The following is a 19666-nucleotide window of genomic DNA, read 5'->3' as shown; positions in this document are numbered from 1 at the left end:
TAGTCCTTTCTAGATGTGACTTTCATGTGTAAGGCGTGGGGTGGGGGGCAGCTAAGGTAGGCTAGGAGGAAGTAATTTTGGGGGTAGGTGGGACTTTTTATAACTGCCCCTGCAAATTATACTGCGTAGTGAGGGCCTGGAGCTTCTTGGGATAAAATTGGATATAAGACTTTTTTTTTTTTTTTGAGGCATACAATAGAAATACTTGTGGGTTGAGATTTATAATTGCATTGACAGGTAAATGGGAATAGAAAGGACAGATACAAAAAACCATCCAAATGGATTTGATAAATACAGGTTTTCCTGAGTGTTCACCTGAATGCAGAGGTGGCTTAAAAAAAAACAAAAACAAAAACAAAAAACCCCAGTATGTTGAACAATTAAGTAGGGAATCCGAATGCTCATTTTGCCTTCAAAATACCATATCCCTAATAAACTCTGATGAGGAAATAATGTTCCTGTGACCCTTTTCCTTTTGTAATTTATCTTTCTAATTCCAGTGAGTGAGGGATGACTTTGTGCCTGGGGAGAGTGAGCAGATGAGATTAATTTATGCCATCACAGCTCTGCTTTATTATCTATCCATCCTTGGAGAGGGTTGCAGCGGAGATGCTTTTAGCAGAAGCATTGTGGAAAAAGCTGCTCTGAGGGCTTGGAGGAGCTAAGTGCTGCCCTTTGCAGTGTCTTGGTCCTGCGGGGGCAGCCCGGGAGCTGGCTCTCTCTGGCTTCGCTGTCCTCTCCTGCCCTCCTGGTGGGTGGGTGTGGTGGGCAGGCCAGGCAGCCAAGGAGAACCCTTCCCTTGGGAGCCTCTGCTTCCAAAAGGATGCTCTTCAAGACCTCTTCGGTTGGCAGCTTCCTATGCATGGTTCCCTCCTATGTCCAACGCTGCCTGCTCATACCAGGCCCACATTTTTTTTTTTTTTTTTTACAGAAGTATTTTTATAGTGACATTGTATTATGACCACCTTAAAAGAAAACTATCTTAAAAGAAAACCATCCTTTATCCACTACCCTGGCAGGGCATACCCATATCTTCATCCTCTGGTTATTTTATATATCTAAAACACACACACGCATATACACACACACACTTATATGTAATTCCTTTCATGTACTCCTTTTCCTGTCACCCATGTATAAAATCTTGGCATTGCCTCTTACATCTTTTCTGCTCCTGTCAATGGCTTAGGACACAGTGGGAGGAAAGGGGAAACGATATTTTCTTTTTGGTAAAATGTAGATACACATATTACGTAGTGTCATGAGGACTCAGTAATGAGTGTGAAGGGACCCATCCAAATGACACATAATAGGATGCTCAGCAGTATCTGTGGTCCGTTGGCCAGTCGAGTCCGTTCTTCTGCAATTTCTCTGGCATCTATTATTTCCATTTCTTAGCAGACCGAATAATGATGGGCAATTACTTTCATTCATAGACTAGACAAGAGGCTTCTTCTAATTGGGCCTCATGGCCCAAATCTAGTCCATGAAATTCTTCCTGTTGCCACCATTTGCCCTTCTAAAGCACTGTTTTTGTCCATATGACTCTTGTTCAAACCGTTCAGTGGCTGCCGATGCTTATCAAAGACATTCTGAATGTCTTCGTGGCTGCTCGAGGCCCTCTGCTTGCCTTCTTAGCACAAGGCTTGGCACTTGCCCTCCTCTTGGGATCTCTGCAAACCTGCCATCTTCTGGAGCTCACTGGAATGATGGACTGTCTTCATTTGGCTTTGTGGCCACATGTGCAGAGAGTTGTGGTATCACTGGGGGGGAAGAAAAGAGCCCCGAATCTGGGGAACTCTAGCCTGCCTTCTGCGGCACAGACTTAGGGCTTATCCACTATTTAGGGGGGTATATTTTTAGCATGTTCGACAAAGAACAGTGGAATAGTTGGTCATACCCTTTGGTAGACTTCAAGTGCGTGAGGAAGGACTAACCGGTCATTTATTATTATTATTATTTTTTTGGATCCTCCACATCATCTTATACATAGAACCTCTTAAGGGATTACTTATTAATTTCTATGACAGTTCTTTTATTGATCCATCCTGAATATTTACCAAAACCACTTTGAACTTGGAAAATATTTGCTCTATAGGAGATGTGGTAGATTTGCGGGGACTTCCCTCAGCTGGTGACAACATGTGTGGCAAGCATGGATGTGCAAGGTGTGAAGGTGTTCGCCTTTTTTTTTTTTTTTTTTTTCCATTTCAAAGGGCTGTTTTCTGTAGATTGGGTTTGTGTCCTTTTTTATTTTTAAAGATTTTATTTGAGATAGAACGAGAGCAGGCAAGGGGGGGAGAGAGAGAGAGCACGAGCAGGGGGAGGGGCAGAGGGAGAGGGAGAAGCAGACTCCCTGCTGAGCAGGAAGCCCAATCGGGGCTTGTTCTGAGGACCTTGGGATCATGACCTGAGCTGAAGGCAGATGCTTAACCCACTGAGCCACCCCAGTGCCCCCCTGGATTTGTGTCTTAATGAGTTCTTTGAATTCAGAATTCTGCTGAGGAAGTTCTGCAACCCACATAGATATCACTCTGTGTATAATCTGTTACTCGCCCCCCCCCCCCCCCCCCAGTATAATGTGTTAGACCTTCCTTTATATGCATGCATGTGTATTGGTATAGGACAGGGCAGAGTTGTTTAAATTTTGATTTGTGGTTTATATCTTGGGAAAGTGTCTTATGATCTCTGCCCCCCCCACCTCAACTTTAGAGAATAGGAACTAGGGTTTAGGTCTCCTTGGGCCCTGTCAGACCTGCCATTTTATGGTTCTATTATCTATAAGCCCAATTAATACCAAATGTTGCTGAGTCTTGAATAAAATGCCTTCTGATTGCTGTTTGAGATTCTGTCTATAGTGAAATCAAACTGACTTCTAAAGGGACATAGCCCTGTTTTGGAAAACAAAGCTTTTGTATTAAATTACTAATTTTAGTTTTCTTTTGTCTCCACCAGTTTGCTGTTTTGTGGTTCACAAGAGGTGCCATGAATTTGTCACTTTTTCTTGTCCGGGTGCGGATAAGGGACCCGACACCGATGTAAGTAAACTGGAAACTATTATTTGATGTTAATGCAGATCTCTGACTTCACCTTTTTTTAATGCCTGTACAGCTGTTTGTTTGGGCACATACTCTTAGCGGGAAGACTTGTCAATGAGCCCTGTACAACTTCGGCTCGTACTGATGAACAGATCTTTAGTCCTTTGGGAGCCCTGGTAGGACTACTTCAGGATTGGAGGAGAATTTCTTAGCTTGTACTCTTCCACTGCAGGCAACCACATGGGCTAAATCCACCAACTTTATAGTAGGAGCTTTCACAAACACAGTGTGGTTCTTTTCCGAAGATGTTGACAAATTTCACAACAAACGTAAATCACCCTTTATGGTTCACCCTAATGGTTTGTTGACTAATAGGACCGTGCTTGCTTTGGGCCAGTGTAACCACCTCTTCCTAGTTGACTTCATGAGATCCTTGCTGCCTTTTCATTGTGTATTACAAATGCTGCTGTTGATTTAAATAATTTAGCATCTGTTCCACTGAACAACTGATCTCTGAAGCTGCCCATGTGTGAATACATAATTTTATTTGTGCCCTAATTCTGCCTGTCTCTAGTGAGCATCTCTCTTGCATCTCTTGTTTACCGAAAAATGGGATCAGCAAAGGAGAGTGGGAGTCAGGAGGCATGGGAAATCCCAATATCTAAAGTACATTGAGTGGACAATTGGGCTGTTACGTGGAAAATATTTTAACAGGAAAAAGAAATTTGCAGAGGAGGACTGGAAGAGGAGACCTTTCTATTCTGAATCGCTTTTGCTGGATCACTTCAGTCACTAATACTGAAATTATGTGCTCCAAGTGTGGTTCCTACCTTTGGTTCTCGTTCCCATCAGGAAACACAGATTTCAAAGCGGCTCTGTCAGTGCAGGCAGGGCTGAATTCTTCCCTTTCAGAGGAGGGCATACCCATGGTGAGCTCTGAGGGGTTCAGATGTGCGTGGTTTTAGTACATGTAATGAAGGAACTTACCCCTGTGCCCTGAGTGCATAGAGCCATGCTGCGTTTTGGTCAAGATGCTGGTGGAAGCTGCACAGAGCAGGAGCCTTGGGCTCAAAGCCACCACCAACCCGCAGAGGCTCAGAATGTGGGAGCCCCAGAGCCTCGGAGATCATCCTGTTCTGTGTTCACAGACCGAAAGCCCATGTCCGTGAACGACCCACTGACATACAAAACACTAGTGTGCCCCATCGACCCTTGCACATTCCCCTTCTTTCTGGAGTATTGTCTCCATTTTGGGCATCTTAGAGGTAAAAATAGATGCAGAGTACCAGCTTTCCTGAAAGATGGCCTTAAGCATCACAGCGGTGTTTCTCTGGCCACCTTGCTCATTGTTCAGAACCCATCCTTCCATTCTCCCATTTTGGCTCCAGTAGGAATGGGGTGAGGTGGGGGGTTGGTAGGCCACAGGAGTGTAGTTATTGCCTGACTCCTCTCCCTCCTTCCATTTCTTCATTCTTTTGGTTAAGTACTGTTTATCAATTCATTCTAAAGATTGATTTATTTTGAGAGAGCGTGCACACATGCATGCACAAAGAGGTAGGGGTAGAGGCAGAGAGGGGGAGGAGAGACTCTCAAGCAGACTCCCCACTGAGTGCGTACCCCAATGCAGAGTTCGATCTCATGACCCCGAGATCATGACCTGAGCCAGAATTGTGAGATGGACACTTAACTGAGCCACCCAGGCGCTCAAGTACTCATTATTAAGTACTTAATATGGGGGAAGATAGACATGGAAAATATCACTAATTAAGAGAGGGTAGAGGTTCTCTGAGTGTGTTTCCCCAAGGGACCTACTCTAGGTGGTCGGAGGCTTCCTTCCCCAGGGGAATGGCATTAATCTAAGCTTTGGGAACAAGTAGGAGATAGGCAAATGGAAGGGGATGTGCACATGTGTGTACTGGGGCACAAGGAGCCTGTGAAAGACTGTTCCAGGCAAAGGGAAAAGCAAGTGAGAAAGCCCTGAAGTGGGAAGTTTAGTGTGGAAGAGAAAAAGAGCAAGCTGGTCATCAGGTGTGTAGTTGAGGATTTTGAACACAATCATAGGAATACTAGGGATCTAGAGAAAGGCTTTAAATTAGGAGATGTTGATCCTGTTTGCATATTATAAGTGTTTCTCTGGTTTCCTTATGGGAAATGGACCAGGTTAGGAAGTGGGCTTGATGGATGGGTGAAGATGGGGAATACCAACCAAAGGATGAAGAATCAGCACAGAGGGCAAGGTGGTGGGAGCTTGGGGGAGGTGGCAGCAATGGGGATGGGCAGAGTGAACTCATTCAGGATACACTTTAGAGCTGAATCAGCAGCTCTCGGCCATTGGGGGATCAGGGAGATGGAGATGTTGAGGAAAAACTCTCGGGCTTTAGGCCCAAACCTATGAATGGATGGAGGCCATCAAGACCATGGAGGGAGAATGTATTTGGGAGTATGGGATAGGGCAGGTCAAGGGTTTCACTTTGGACATGTGCAGTTTGAGAAATCTGACATCGAGAAGACAGTTGTCTGTGAATGCAGGTGTGGAGGCTGGAAATAGAGTGTGTCCTTCTGAAGATACAGATTCCTCTGTTCTTTGTTTTAAGCTTTGGGTGTGGATCCTCTTGCCTAGAGAAAGGGGGTAGATAGAATGAGAAGAAAAGAGATTAGGGCCCAGGAGAGAGAGCACTGAGGAGAACTCCAGTGGATTGGAGGGAAGGAGGGGAGACCAAGGAGGAACAGGCAGAGGAGTAGGAGGAAGACCGAGAGAGTGATGCTGTTTTAGCAATTTCCTAGAAGGGCTGTAGGCCAGCTCTCTGCTTATGTCATGAATTCTGTAAGCTTTTGTTACTACACATAGATAGTTAATATACATCCCAGTTTGCGCAGGACTGTCTTGTTTCCACAGGGAAGTCTTGGTTTATGCCTGCTACAGATTAGTTAATGTCTGTTAAGTTCTTTCCCTGTTTTGGTGATCACTGTGTGGCCACCCTACTCCTAGATCCCCAAGCCAGGCAGGAAGGCTTAGTGCAGGTCTGCTGGTCACACGATACAGTGGGACACGCACCTGTGATCCGATGTGTTCATCCGAGCTCTGTCCCTACTCCCTGTTGTGTTGACTCGCTAGAGATGCTTAGTCTCACATTTTAATATCCACGAAAGTGAGGATAAGAGATGACTTAAAAAAAAAAAAAAATATGAGGGGAAAAAAAGTACTTGAACAGTCTGTGCGTTCTCTTCCAAGTAGAAATTTTCCTTTTGGTTGTTGGCATCAAGAGGCCAATGATTAGGGCTTTGTGCAGGCAGGGCATGAGAAGTATCTGCTGTCTGTGTGCAGGGTGATTTATTTGTTGTACAAATCTGCAAGATGCCCAGACTGAACTGCAGCAGGGGGATAACTGGAAAAGCACAAAGGTGTCAGGACACAGAGCTGAGATGAGATGGGAGGATTTTCTTATTTTATCTTTTTTTTGAATACGTTTTAAAGTCCTAGAATTATACAGTTGAAAGGGGTGTTAAAGACTTATCTAGGTTAACTTTATTTTATGGATGAGGAAACTGAAGCACGTAGAAGAAAGATGTAAATGATCCAGGGGCATGGTGACATGGCCCTTGAGTGTCCAAGAGGTTTGTGGTTGACTCAAGGCCACGAAAGGAAAGAGAGGCTGCCGTGGTCTGGTCATACTGTCAGTGGAGAAGTTGGTATAGCTGCTACCTTGGTGTAATCCTTCAAAGTTCTGTTCAGACATTTAGAAAAGTGCTAAAGGGCATGGGAAAGGCCAGGTAATGGAATGGAAGGATCAGGAGACACAAAATCCAGCTTACGAGAAAAAACTACCTGAAGCATTTTTTTTCCCCCTGAAAATCTGAAAGTTTTTAGGTTAAGATTTGTTTCACACATGGCGAGCGCTTAAGATGCACACAGTTCATGTGCCACTTAACGATGCCAGGTCTGCAGACTCCAGGGCATTCCCGCACGGGGACCAAGAAAGGACAGACCCTGTGAGATGCACAGATACTGTACCTGTCTTGCATCTTCAGGATGAAAGGACAGGTACTGAGTAGTGTGAAGTTAGCAGTGCCCAGATTACAGGAACCGAAGAGAAACAGTTAAAAATTCTTTTGGACAGAGGTCATCTTCAAGACTCAAGGAGCAGGCTAGTGGAAAGGATGCAGATGTGTCAGGAACCTCGGGGAGGAGAAGGGGTGTCTGGGTTCCATGGAGGAATGGAAGGAGCCCTCTCTCCCCACTGCCCACTTCTCCGAACATGTTGGGCCATCCTCAGCCCTCCCCCACCTACTCTGGGTGCACAGTGTTCCAGACACTCCCCATCAAGATGAAAGCCAAGCATTTCCGAGACTTCAAGTGCAGCCCCGTGCGCAGCAAGGAAAGAGGAGAGGACAACGAAAGAGTCGGTGTTGGAAAGGCACTTTGAGCTGGTGCTGGATTTGTGCTGCCAAATGTGCGGCCTCAGAAAGCAGCTTGGTGCTCTGCCCAGCACCCCAGTCCCGCGTCTGAGATTTTGTAAGATGACAAAGAAAGAAAACTGGCCCGTTGTTGAGAAATAGCTAACCTCCCTTCTGCCACCCCCTCCATCCCCCATTAAGGCATGAACAAGGACGCGGACAAGCCTTGCCTTTGGGGTGGGGGTGGGGGGGTGATTTTTGCTCTTGGAAAGAAATAACGATGCTTTTGTTTCTTCAGCTGCCACTGATCCCCTGAGCTGATGTTTTTCTCTTCCTTGCTCCGGCCATGATGGGGTGAGGCATGGGGTGCAGGTGCGGGGGGTGGGTCCTAGAGGGCGGACTTTCTCAGACTCCTGCCCTTCACCTTTTAAAATTTCAGCTCCCCAGCTGCTTTGTCCTTCAGTCTGGAACTCCTCCCACTTGTTAGAACCTTCTCTGCTCAAATAACATCTGTCCTGAAGCCCACCCTGCTAGAGGGAAGCGGGGTATTCGGGTCTTCCAGTATGCATGCGTATGTGTATTCATTTTTCTTAATACTTTGTGTCTTCTGTATGTGTCTTAAGGGAGAGAAAACTGTGAAGCACCCCTTTCAGACATTCCTCCCAATCTCAGTTCTGCCCCAAAATCCCCAAATGAAGAACCCACACATCCTTTCCATACATAAAGTTGTAGCGAGAGAAAAGTCTTTATGTGATACGTCTAAAACCACACAAATGCTAGACAACTCTTCAAACACAATCTTTGGACTATTTGCTCTGTGTACTGCATCTGTGAGCATTTGAGGAAGAGGGGAAGGGACTGACCTGTTCAAAGGCCTCACCCCCACCCCCCTCACCCCAGGTAATTCCCTTCCCTTGCTTTTGTGTTCCTTTTGTTCATATTTATTTGCCTTGTGCCTTTTCACCAGTGTCCCTGCCTGTCTGGGGAGAAACTGTACCTGTAATACCTTGTGCTTTTTCTGTCTGAGCCATACAATTAAACAGTATTCAGGTGATTTAAAAATAACTTCCTGGGTCATTAGTGTACCTCACCTGGGAGAGAACCAACATCCACACAGACAGCATCACGAGTTAGCGGGTGCCTTCCAGAATGTTCGGAAGGGCATAAGTGAAGAAATTAACTTGCTGAAAGGCAGGGAGGCTGGCTTCTGATCTGAGTATATCTTCAGGTCTGCAAAGATGGGGAAACCGAGCCATTGGAGGAAGCTCGAGAGCACTGACTATAAATGCTTAGAGTGGACCTAGAAACAATCCTACAAATGGCCATAAATCCAAAAGTGATACCTGGTGTGGGGCTGGACCCTGGGGAGGGGCTGTATGTCCAGGTGCAAAATTACTTTCTCTTCGTTATGGTGGTCTTGAGAATTCTCTTGTTCTTGAGTCCTTTCTGGTGTCTTAGAAACGGAGCAAATGAAAAAGGCTGCCAAATTGTTTAAAATTCAACATTTCAGAGCTTCGTTTGTAACAAAACTCAAAACATTTAAAATAAATGTAGAAATTTAATTAGCAAATCTTCAAAGTGTGCTTTTACATTTAATATGGAAATAAGGCAATTTTGTGAGCAAACCCAGGTATACCTTAAACACTTTTCTCTTCCTGAACCGACAAAGGGAGATTTGTAAAAAGGTGTAGGTGCTTAAAAAGTTGCATTTAAAATTCAGCCCAGTGAGGTCAAAGGAGTTCTGGGGTGGGAATTGGGAATCCTGCCCTGCCAAGTGGCTGAAAAATCCTTCTGTACCTCGGTTTTCTTATTTATTAATATGGAGGTTGAATTTGGTGGTCTTTAAAGTTGTTTACAGCCCTCAATGGCATTCCATTGCTAAATACTTACTGAGGGCTTCATGCTAGGAAGATGTGAAGGTGAAGACAGTTCTTGCCCTCCTGGTGCATCCTCCCTAATCAAAAAGTTGAGCTGAGCATGCAAATAATGATACTATAAGATTGCATAGGGTAGCTGCTGTAAATGGGGAAGAACTAAAATGCTGTTGAGTTTAAGTGCGGAGAGAGAGAAAGCACCTTATAGAAGATGGAGGCAAGGCTTCCTGGAGAGGTTTTAAAGATTTTTAAGATTTATTTCTTTTCCAAATTCTTTTACAAACTAGTAGGACCAGTATTCTGGTATTTCTCTTGCTGGTTTAAGGGAGTTCTCTCTCTTGCCAAATGCTGCTATCCGGTGGCACATAAACTCAGGTGACACGCTTTTACAAGAGGACCTGTAAAAAGAACCCTTGCAAGGGAGACCTGCAGTGTTCTTTGTGTCCTGGTGGGATCCCCTCTAGATAAACCTCAGAGGAAGCCTTTGCGGGGTCCTGAAACCACCCTCTGCACTCGCCCATTCCTCACGTGCTGTGATGCCACAGGAAACCTTAAAGAGAAGTTTATTTCAGGGAAACAAACCCAACAAAAATCTCCCGTGCTAATTCTGCTCTTCAGTGGGTGGATTATTTTATGTTCCAGATTCACAGTAACAGAAGTATTTCCTCCAAGGGAAGGGACTCCTGCTATTTTTGGCCAAATTAATTTAGCTGGGAATTAAAAATAGCCTCAAAGACTTGCATCCACAGTTCGGATGTACTAAAGGAGACATCTGGGTGGTGGCACATCCATTGTTTTTAGCCCATGTGGAGGGGGGTAATAGTGGCTCACATTTCATCAGTGCGCCAGAATGCCTCGTTTCAAGGGAGTCACCCGGGGCGGGGGAGGGGGGCAGTTCAACTTAATCCAGAGGTTTAAGTTGCCACTGCTCAAACATCCTTGGAACTCCACTCTTGGAATGGCATGTAAGTCCAGTAGGACATTCTTCTCAAAATCTCCATTCTGGGCAAATTGTCAGCCTTTGAGAGAGTGGTGAGATTGTTTGGGGATGTGGCCAAGTTCAGTGGAGCCAGATCTGCACAAGGGGCAGTGATTAAGGTGGGTGGGACAGTTTTGGGTCCAGAAAGTAAGTTGATAAGGTTAAAAGAGTATTTTCTTCGGAGAGTTACGGACTGTCTCTAGACATCAGGTTTGAAGGAGACTTTTGTGTGTGAAGCATGTGGGAACCATCATGTAGCCCCTCAGTGGCACTTCTAAGTAATACCCATGTTGGTTTAAAAAAAGAAATTGTTGTACTGCTTCATGATCATGCCCTACACAGCGAATCCTTCATGGAGAGATCCTGTGTCTTTTCCCTTTGAAAAACAAGAGTTCAGTGCAGAGCCTCGAACAGAATGGGTCCTTGAAAGAGATTTGTTGAACCAGAATAAGTGGAAGAAGTTCTCATAACCTAAATTGACCATTAGTTGTACATGTCTGGGGTTGAATTACTTGGTTTTAGCTACACATGGACTGTTAATGAATCTCCCCAAGACCTATGAATGGATATTTCATCAGCATTATTAGGGCACATGGGAGGGGGATGGGAGAAACATACTCGATGGACTTTCCTACTTTTCACAAACCATTTCAAATCATTGTCTCAACTATTGGGAGTTTAAGAAATGGTGGACCTGGGCCATAGCTTTTGACTGGTAGGATACAAACTGGTATGATGGTTTCCTTATTTATTTTTCTTGACCTGTACAAGGACTTGGTAATAACAGTTCATGATTTACAAACAACCAAATTAACCTGTTCCTGAGAACTGTTGTTGGCAGTGATGTCTAAGGAGCCTACTACTGGAGCTAAAATCATCGGAAGCCCAGAGCTAGAAATTCCACTATATAAGTAATGGTGTCTTCATGATATTACCCGATGTATATTTAATATCTCTTATGCCTGGTCCTTTTTCTGTATTCACTCTATGCCATCATTAAACGCTTCTTGGATATTTATTATTGCCAGGTACTGTGGGGTGCAAAGGTTAAAAGACAGTCCTTGTCTTCAAATAGCTTATTCTTAGTGGGAAGTCATGCACATGAATAAACATTATTCAGATGATTACTTCAATGGATAACATACAGAAATACACTAGGCATATATGAATCCCATTGTGTAAATGTGAAATTCAAGGCTCGGGGTTGGTTAATCTGGTAGAAAATAGTTCATAAGCTTTGGACCAAGCCTCTGCTTCCAAACCTGTTCTCTTTCCTCAATATCAAGTGGGTTGATCAGCAAAGCCACTTGAGGGGCAGGTTTTTCTGCCAGTGAAAAATTCTCTATTTTTGTGACTAGAATCTGGAGTCAAGAAATCGTAAAATGGCAAGAGAAATTTGAAATAAGTTCCACCGATATTATAACAGTAAAAGCATTCACAAGTGAGACAACAAGGTGAACTACTGAAGACGAAGCATGTAGGGCTCATGGGATCCTGTGAGAGCCTAGAGCAATTTGGAGATTTAGTTTGGGTTCTCCCCAAGAAGGTGGAAGGTAGTACTTTCCAGGACCCTGGGTTTCTGGAGAGATTTGTTCTAATTGGCTTTACTCTAAGCTGAAAGCCAGCCCAGAGAGCTTTTTGGCTCATGCCTGAGGCTTGTTCTTGGATTTTAGTGAGTCACTCCTTTCCACAAGCTTGAAGTCGGAGTCCCATTCAATTAGCTGGTACCTTCCTCACATTGGCTGTTTTCTGCTTAATGAATTTCCAGCAGGAGACTGTCTCCTATGGACAAAAAGAGAAGTACATTTCCTTGGGGGCCAGGAGAGGGAGATTTGTAGAGGATTTTCTAGCTAGCATTATCATTGCCACATTTGTTTATTTACAGTGAGACCAAGGGCCAAAAACAAAATCAAAGGAGCTCACTTACTAGGAATTCTGTATATGCCTTTGATAGTGGCGAGGACCGATGAGACAAGTGGGGAAGTACCCCTTCTGACAGCTGTGAGCAAACAATCATGGCGGCTAGTACTAGCAAGAGGTGAGATGGATAGTGGGAAGGTCCATTCTAATCATTGTTCATCTTGCATTTCAATTTTTATAATCTAACAGATTCCCAAAACACATTTGAGTTTATACCAAGGGAAAAAGCTAGGTTCTAAGAAGAATGTCCTTGTCCCAATTAAGTGTCACATTGCCATCAGGTATTAAAGAGTCCTGATTGCATTCCCCAGATAATTTCCTTGATGTGGAGAGAACGCTCAGGTTCTTTATGTTGAGGATGTGATACTCAAGATGTATAACACTATCCTTGTTTTCTTTACTCCTGCCTGTTCTCCCTGCCTCTCCTCTACTACCCAAGCTGGTGCTTATTCCTGTTCTCCTAATCTATGTTGGAATAATACCAGGTGATCATCTGTGCACAGTCTCCCAAGCCAGAAGCCTCGGGATCATCTGGCTTGTCTCCATCTCCTTTGTCTCCCACATCTAAGCGGTCCCCCAAGTTCTGTGGGCTCTGCCTCTCCCTCCATATTCATAGCCGCCATCGTGTTCTGTGAATTGGTCTTATTGGCTCTGGATTGTTTCTCCCCTAGTCCATCCTTTGTGTTGCCAGCTGGTGATAATCCAGTCATTATATGTTCATGTATCTATAAAACACATGTCAACATTTTCCAAAGGTTTTTACAGGCTCACATAAGATGACTCCACTGGCTGTTGGCTGGGGTTGTTGGCCAGGATGCTTTGGTTTTCTGTGTTGGCCTTTCCAGGAGGGTAGCACAGACTTTTTACATGGTGCTGGTAGTTTTCGAAGAGGGCAAGGCTAAATGTGCGCACTGCTAGCACCACGTTTCCTGATGTCCCATTCACCAAGGTGGGTCACATGGTGAAGCGCAGAGTCACTGTGAAGGTAGGTTAGTCAGGATTCTCCAGGAAAACAGAACTAATTGGATGTGCATATGTTTATCACACAGACTTATAAGAAATGGGCTTATGCAGCTGGTAAGTGCTGAGATCCACAGGCAAGCTAGAGACCCAGGAGAGCCAAAAGTGTAGCTCCAGTCCCAAGGTCGGCAGGCTGGAGATGCAGGAAGGGCCGGTGTTTGGTTTGTGGTCCAAAGGTGGGGGAAAAGCCCATGTGCTAGTTCATAGTCATCAGACAGGAAGAACTCTCTTGCTTAGGGGGCGGGGGGAGGGGGTTGTCCGTGTTTTCATTCTGTTGAGGCTTTCATTAGAGAAGGCAATCTACTTTACTCATCCACCGATTTAAATGTTAATCTTATCCAAAAACTCCCTCACTGAAACACCATTATTTGACCAAATATCTGGGCACCCGGTGGCCCAGTCAAGTTGACACGCAAACTTAAGCATCACAGAGGGGGGCATACACAGTGTGGATCCTGGGAAGGGTGGGTCACTCCAGTCATTAATATAACAATTGACCACAGGAAGACTTATTTTGATCCTATTGTACTATTTTCTTTCTCTTAAATCTTATTTATCTTTGTATCCCCAATACTTATTAGGATATCTGACTCCTGATTAGGTGGTCATTAATATTTGTTGAGAGAATAGAAGAAAAAAATGAAGTCCCTGATACCAAAATAAAATGAAAACAATTTCCTTGGTTTGCATAAAATATCTGTAAAATATTCCAGAAGATTGTCTCAGAATCAATACCAGCCATTTCTGGTATTGATACAGCCATTGATTCTAAGTTACTGTCTTTAGAAGGTGAACTATTTAAAAATATTAATTTTAATTTCTGTTAGTACCCAAAGTTTAAGCTTAACAAAATTATGCAAGATGTCTGTGGAACTGTGCTCACTGTGTGACCAGACTTTTTTTTTTTTTAACTTGGTGAATATTTTTTCTGTTAAATGTTGATGGGAAAAACAACCTATTAAAAGGAAATGCTTGTTTTTTCAACCACATATTTTGAATTTATATTCATTAAGGTGATTGCTAACTGTACAGTTAATCTGGAGAGGGTTTATAACCGCAGTTCAAGAAGAAGGGAAATGACACAGCCAAGGACGCTACCTTAGGAAGCAGTAGTCTGATTTCTTTCCAATTTGACCACTGCTTTTCTATTTTTTTTTTAAAGATTTTATTTATTTGACGGGGGGATGGGCGGGGAATGGCAGGGAGAGGGAGAAGCAGACTCCCCATTGAGGGTGGAGCCCAACATGGGGCTCGATCCCAGGACCTGAGCTGAAGGCAGAGGCTTAACCGACTGAGCCACCCAGGCTCCCCTGACCACTGCTTTTCTAGGTGCACGTACATTATATGCCCAACTGTGTGATAGATAATTTATACATAACTCAGGGGTAGCTCTTCATGCTCATGAGAAATTTGTATTGGTAGGAAACTGCTGAATGAAAGACTATATTTTGAAATACACAGATTATAAACTTTTACAAGTGAGGGTTTTTTTAATGTCATAAAACATAAGTACCTTTCAGAAGGCAATTTCCATGTTGCTTGCTTTCTATAATTTTGAGTTGCATGCCTGTCCCTTCCCATCTCTCTTTCAAGGCCGGAAGCTTTGTAGAGTTAACATGGGGTACAAATGTTTAAAACATGAGGATTTTATACTTGAAAATGATATTCTCTGTGGAGGAGGGTGATTTTAGGTTTCTAGATACTAAGCTGTATCATGACTCATTTGTTCTTAAACAGGTCGTTCTCCTGTTACTAAAATTAATCACAAAAGACCAGGGAAGCTTGAAAAAGAAGAGATCACACAGCAGGCTCTTAAAATTAGAAAGGCAGGTCTGCTCTATTTTGCATTTTCTACATCTGAATGATGCACCAAGATTAAGGTAATTCATTTTAATTACGTTTTTTCATTACGAATGGGTAATTTAGAGTAACGTGATGTACAGAACAAGAATGGGGGGAAATGGTAAGTTGAAAACTTAAAAATGAATCACATTGAGTGAAACAGACCTTCTCTATAGGTCCACACCCCTGCTGTCAGTTTGGGAGTTGTATGCTTAAGTTCGATCATATTCTCACCCAGGGAAACTGCTCTTCATGTGGGAGCCAAACTGGGGGCAGTCCAGCAAAGCAGCCTCCTGCTGAGTTCCTCACTTCTGCTTTTGTGTCCTGCAGTTTATCCTCTACAGGCAGCTAGAGTGAGATTTTGCATTTATCAGGCAAATCAGATCATTGCCTTACTCTGTCTCAATCCTTCCGTGGCTGCCTCTGACCATTAGAATAAAACATAAACTGCTTACCTTGGTCAACAAGGCTTATGGTGATTGTGATCTTGCTCTTGTTTATCTCCCTGCCTGGAACATGCCAAGCTCATTTGAGCCTCAGGTCTTTTGCTCTCGTGGGTTCCTCTGCAGTGAGGCTCATTCACACCATTCAGGTCTCTGCTCAGATGACCCCTCCTTGGAGAGGCCTCTTTAGGTCACAGCCTCCCCTCACTTTTTAGTAATCTATCCTACTTTGTGTATTTCATAGCCCTTGCCACCGCTTAAAACCATAATGTTTACTCGGTTACTTTTTCATCTCTTTGACCAGCATGAAACACCATGAGTGGTAGGTATGCTGTTTTAGGCTTCTGTTCAACTTAGTGCCCTGCACGTTAAGTGCTCAATATTTTTGGCTGGCCGAATGCATATTACTCTTACAAGGGAGAAGACAAATCTTAAAGTTTTGTTTCTTCCCAAGAATATAACTAAAAGGAAACATCCTAGGATCAGTGGAGATTTTTTCTCTTCTGTGATTATAATGCCATGCCATCTAGTATAATAAACTGGGCCATGTCCATTAAGTCTGAGGCCTACCATGTGATTGAATGTGTCTTCCAAAAAAAATGTTTTTCATAATCCTAGTTTAATATGTGGTCTATAAAATTCAAAATAAAATGTATCTGATCAGTCTTATTTAGAATTATGTAATTAACCACCCAATTCTGAATGTCAGCCATTCTGGATAAGTGGGATAAGTGTTGAATTTCAAACCTTGAGAATAATTTATATCTAATAGGATCTTTCCATGGAAAGTTATGGCCTGGCCCTACACTGGCTTGGTAGCAGCATCCTTGTTCTTAGATTTCCCTCTGCAGCCATCGGTTTCTCCTAACATTCTTGAACAGTAGGGAGTTAAATAAATTGATACATCAGTGTGATAGAATATGTGCAGCCATTAAGAATGATGATTATAAAGGCATGGAAAAGTGCTTCTGTGATGCTGGGTGCCAGGGGCTTACTGTAAAGGCATTACTATGATTAGAACTCGGACAGAATTTGTGTGTTGGGGCAGGACCTAGAAGGGAACCTAGGAAATGAAATCATTTGATGACTGATTTTTGAGATGATTGGACTTGGAGAGCTTTCGAGATTTCATCTTGTTAGAGCAATGCAGTTTGCGAGAAGTCATCCTGTGATACTTTTGGCATATGACAGAGTGCTGTGGTCTCCCAGAGCATTATCCAAATGGAACACACCCACATATCCGAGAGTTCTTTGTTCAACTGTGTGATAAGAAAACAGCTTGCTCTATGTGTCTAGACGGCTTCATGCTCAGTGTATTAGCTTAGGCTTGTGTTCAAGCGGGAAGACTGGAAAACTTGACCAAACAGTGGCTAGACCTGAATAAGGAGCATCTTTCTCCTCCTATAACAAAATGTGTGGAACTGGGAGTCCAGGGCTCATGTGGATTCTTCATCATTCCATGAAGGATCCAGCCTCATTCTGCCTTTCAGTTCAGCCATCTTATCGTGCAGATTTCATTCTCCCCTTTGCTGCCCTCGTTGTAAGGTGGCTGTTCCATTACCATCCCATCCATGTTTCAAGCAAGAGGAAAGAGAAGGGTGAAGTCAGAGCGTAGGTGCCTGTTGAGTCTACTCCCTTTTAAAGAACTTCCCCAGAAACCCAATCTAGCAACTTCCATATTGGCCAGAACTGTGTCACATAGCCACTGCTCCTTAGAAAACATAGAGTTTGGAGGTATTTTGTTTTGTTTGCTTGTTTTTTTAGGTAGGCTCCACGCCCAGCGTGGGGCCCAATGCAGGGCTTGAGCTCACAACGCTGAGATCAAGACCTGAGCTGAAATCAAGAGTCGGATGCTTAACTGACTGAACTACTCAGGTGCTCCATAAGTCCATTACCAGGTGCCCCTGGACTTTGTTTTAAGCTGGATATATTTCTACCCAGAACAAAATCAAGGTAGTTCAGTAATAAAGAAGAAGAGAGTTAATATTGGCTAGGCAACTAACTTTGAATTCTATGTTGAGGATGGAGCACCACCTTTTAGACATAAATGCCTTCACATGTTGTATTTGTGTCCTTTTCTGTTGCTGTAGCTTCATCTCTGCACAGGAAGGTTTCTCTTACCACATGTCATGAGGGGTTTTCAGATAAAATCAAACTAAGTTTCTTAATCTGTAGTTAGAAAAAGGGGATAGGAATGAAGAAGTCTTGTGATGAGTTTTAATAAGCCTCTCTCTCTCTTTTTTTTTTTTTCCCATTAAACACTTTTAGTTCTTTGGTGAAGGTACTTTTGTAAGAAGCATTTTGGTTGTCATAATGAAATATTCTGAACTTCAAAAATTTTTTATTCAGTCACAATATTCTTATTACATAATAGTTCCTGATAGTAAATAAGGGTTGATTGAAACAAAACAATATATCCATAACTCATGTTTTATTAAAGCAGCTGTGGTCTGCAGCAGAGCATCCCCCAAGTTGAGAGAAGCAACACTTCTCCATGGGTGCAGGTCGTCATCTGGAATCCTATGTGCAGTATGGACAACAGATTTTAAAGAGGTATTGAGAGACTGGTAGGATCACTATAGCATAGAGACCCAGAAAATGAGTTAGGAATGTTTAGGTGAAGAAAAGAAGTTGTAGGAATCAGTGAGCACTGCCTTCCTTCCTAGGAAGAAGGGTGGACTTGACTTTGGAACACCAGGGGTTGACCCAGACCCAATGACTAAGCATATAAGAAGGCAGAGTTTAGCATAAATTCCAAAAAGAACTTCCAAAGAGTAGATGTTTCTAGTGATAGGAGAGGGACTCCAGAACAGGGAGTTCCAAGGAGTATGACCAGGGATGCTAGTCCTGCTCTACCCAGAAGGAACAGAGATGGCTCTGCCACACTTCAAGTTTGAGGTGAGGCTCAAAAGGATGCTGAATTTTCTCTCTGGAATGCCCTTCTCCCCTGCCACCTGACCATATTTTTTTACTTGAGGTATACTTAACATAGAACATTATTAGTTTTGGCTGTAAACCATAACAGTTTCGTGTTTGTATATATTGCAAAAGGATCACCCCAGTAAGTCTATTTAACATCCGTCACCATACATAGTTAAAAATTTTTTTTTCTTGTAATGAGGACTTTGAAGTCCTCTCTTGGCAAAAAAAACCCAAAAAACAAAAACTCTTTTGGCAACTTTCAAATATGCAGTACAATATTAATCACCACACTGTACATTACATCCCCTTATTTTATAGGTGGAAATTTGTTCCTTTTGACCTCCTTTAGCCATTTTGCTCACCTCCAGCAACTACCAGTCTGTTCTTTGTACCTATAAGCTCATTTCTTTTTCCTTAATATTCCAAGTGAGATCATATAGTGTTTGTTTTATTTCACTTAGCATGATGCTCTCTAGGTCTATCCATGTTGCTGCAAATGGCGAGGTTTCATTTTTCATGGCTGAATAATGTTCATGGTATATGTGTGCTACATTTTCTTTGCCCATTCATCCATTGATAGACCTTTTGTTTCCAGATCATGGAAACTTATAAATAATGCTGCAGTGAACATGGGGGTGTGTATGTCTTTTCAGTTAGTGTTTTTGTCTTCAGGTAAATACTGGAAGTGGAATTGCTGGATTATATGGTTGTGGTTTTTCTTTTTTTTTTTTTTAATTTTTTGAGGAACCTCCATACTGTTTCCACAGTGGCTGCGCCAACTTACACTCCCACCAGCAGTGCATGAGGGTTTCCTTTTCCCCTCATCCTTACCAACAGTTGCTTCTTGTCTTTTTGACAATAGCCAGCCTGACAAGTATGACGTGATCTCTCATTGTGGTTTTTTGTTTGTTTGTTTTTTAAGATATAAGTTTATTTGAGAGAGAGAGAGAGAGGGAGAATCCTGAGGCAGACTCTCCACTGAACGTGGATCCTGATGCAGGGCTCCATCTCACAGCCCTGAGATTGTGACCTGAGCCGAAATCAAGAGACGGACACTTAACTGAGCCACCCAGGCGCCCCTCTCATTGTGGTTTTGGTTTTCATTTCCCTGAAGATTAGTGATGTTGAATATTTTCTCATCTGCTAGTTGGCCATGTGTATGTAATCTTTGGAAAACTGTCTATTTCAGATCTTCCCATTTTAAATTTTTGGGGTTTTTTTTTTTTTTTTTTT

General features: G+C 43.1%; 1 protein-coding gene across 1 annotated transcript in view; it reads left to right on the top strand.

The window, feature by feature from the left end:
* Positions 1-19666, top strand: part of PRKCA (protein kinase C alpha) — a 385436-nt gene that overhangs the window by 145706 nt on the left and 220064 nt on the right. The window contains exon 3 of the mRNA XM_021678425.1: positions 2956-3038. Coding sequence (XP_021534100.1) covers positions 2956-3038 — 83 coding nt within the window. The remainder of the gene's footprint in view (positions 1-2955; positions 3039-19666) is intronic.

This window comes from Neomonachus schauinslandi, chromosome 15, assembly GCF_002201575.2.
Source record: "Neomonachus schauinslandi chromosome 15, ASM220157v2, whole genome shotgun sequence".
NCBI lineage: Eukaryota > Metazoa > Chordata > Mammalia > Carnivora > Phocidae > Neomonachus > Neomonachus schauinslandi.
The sequence above is the reverse complement of the archived record's forward strand: the minus strand, read 5'-3'. Positions and strand labels throughout refer to the sequence as shown.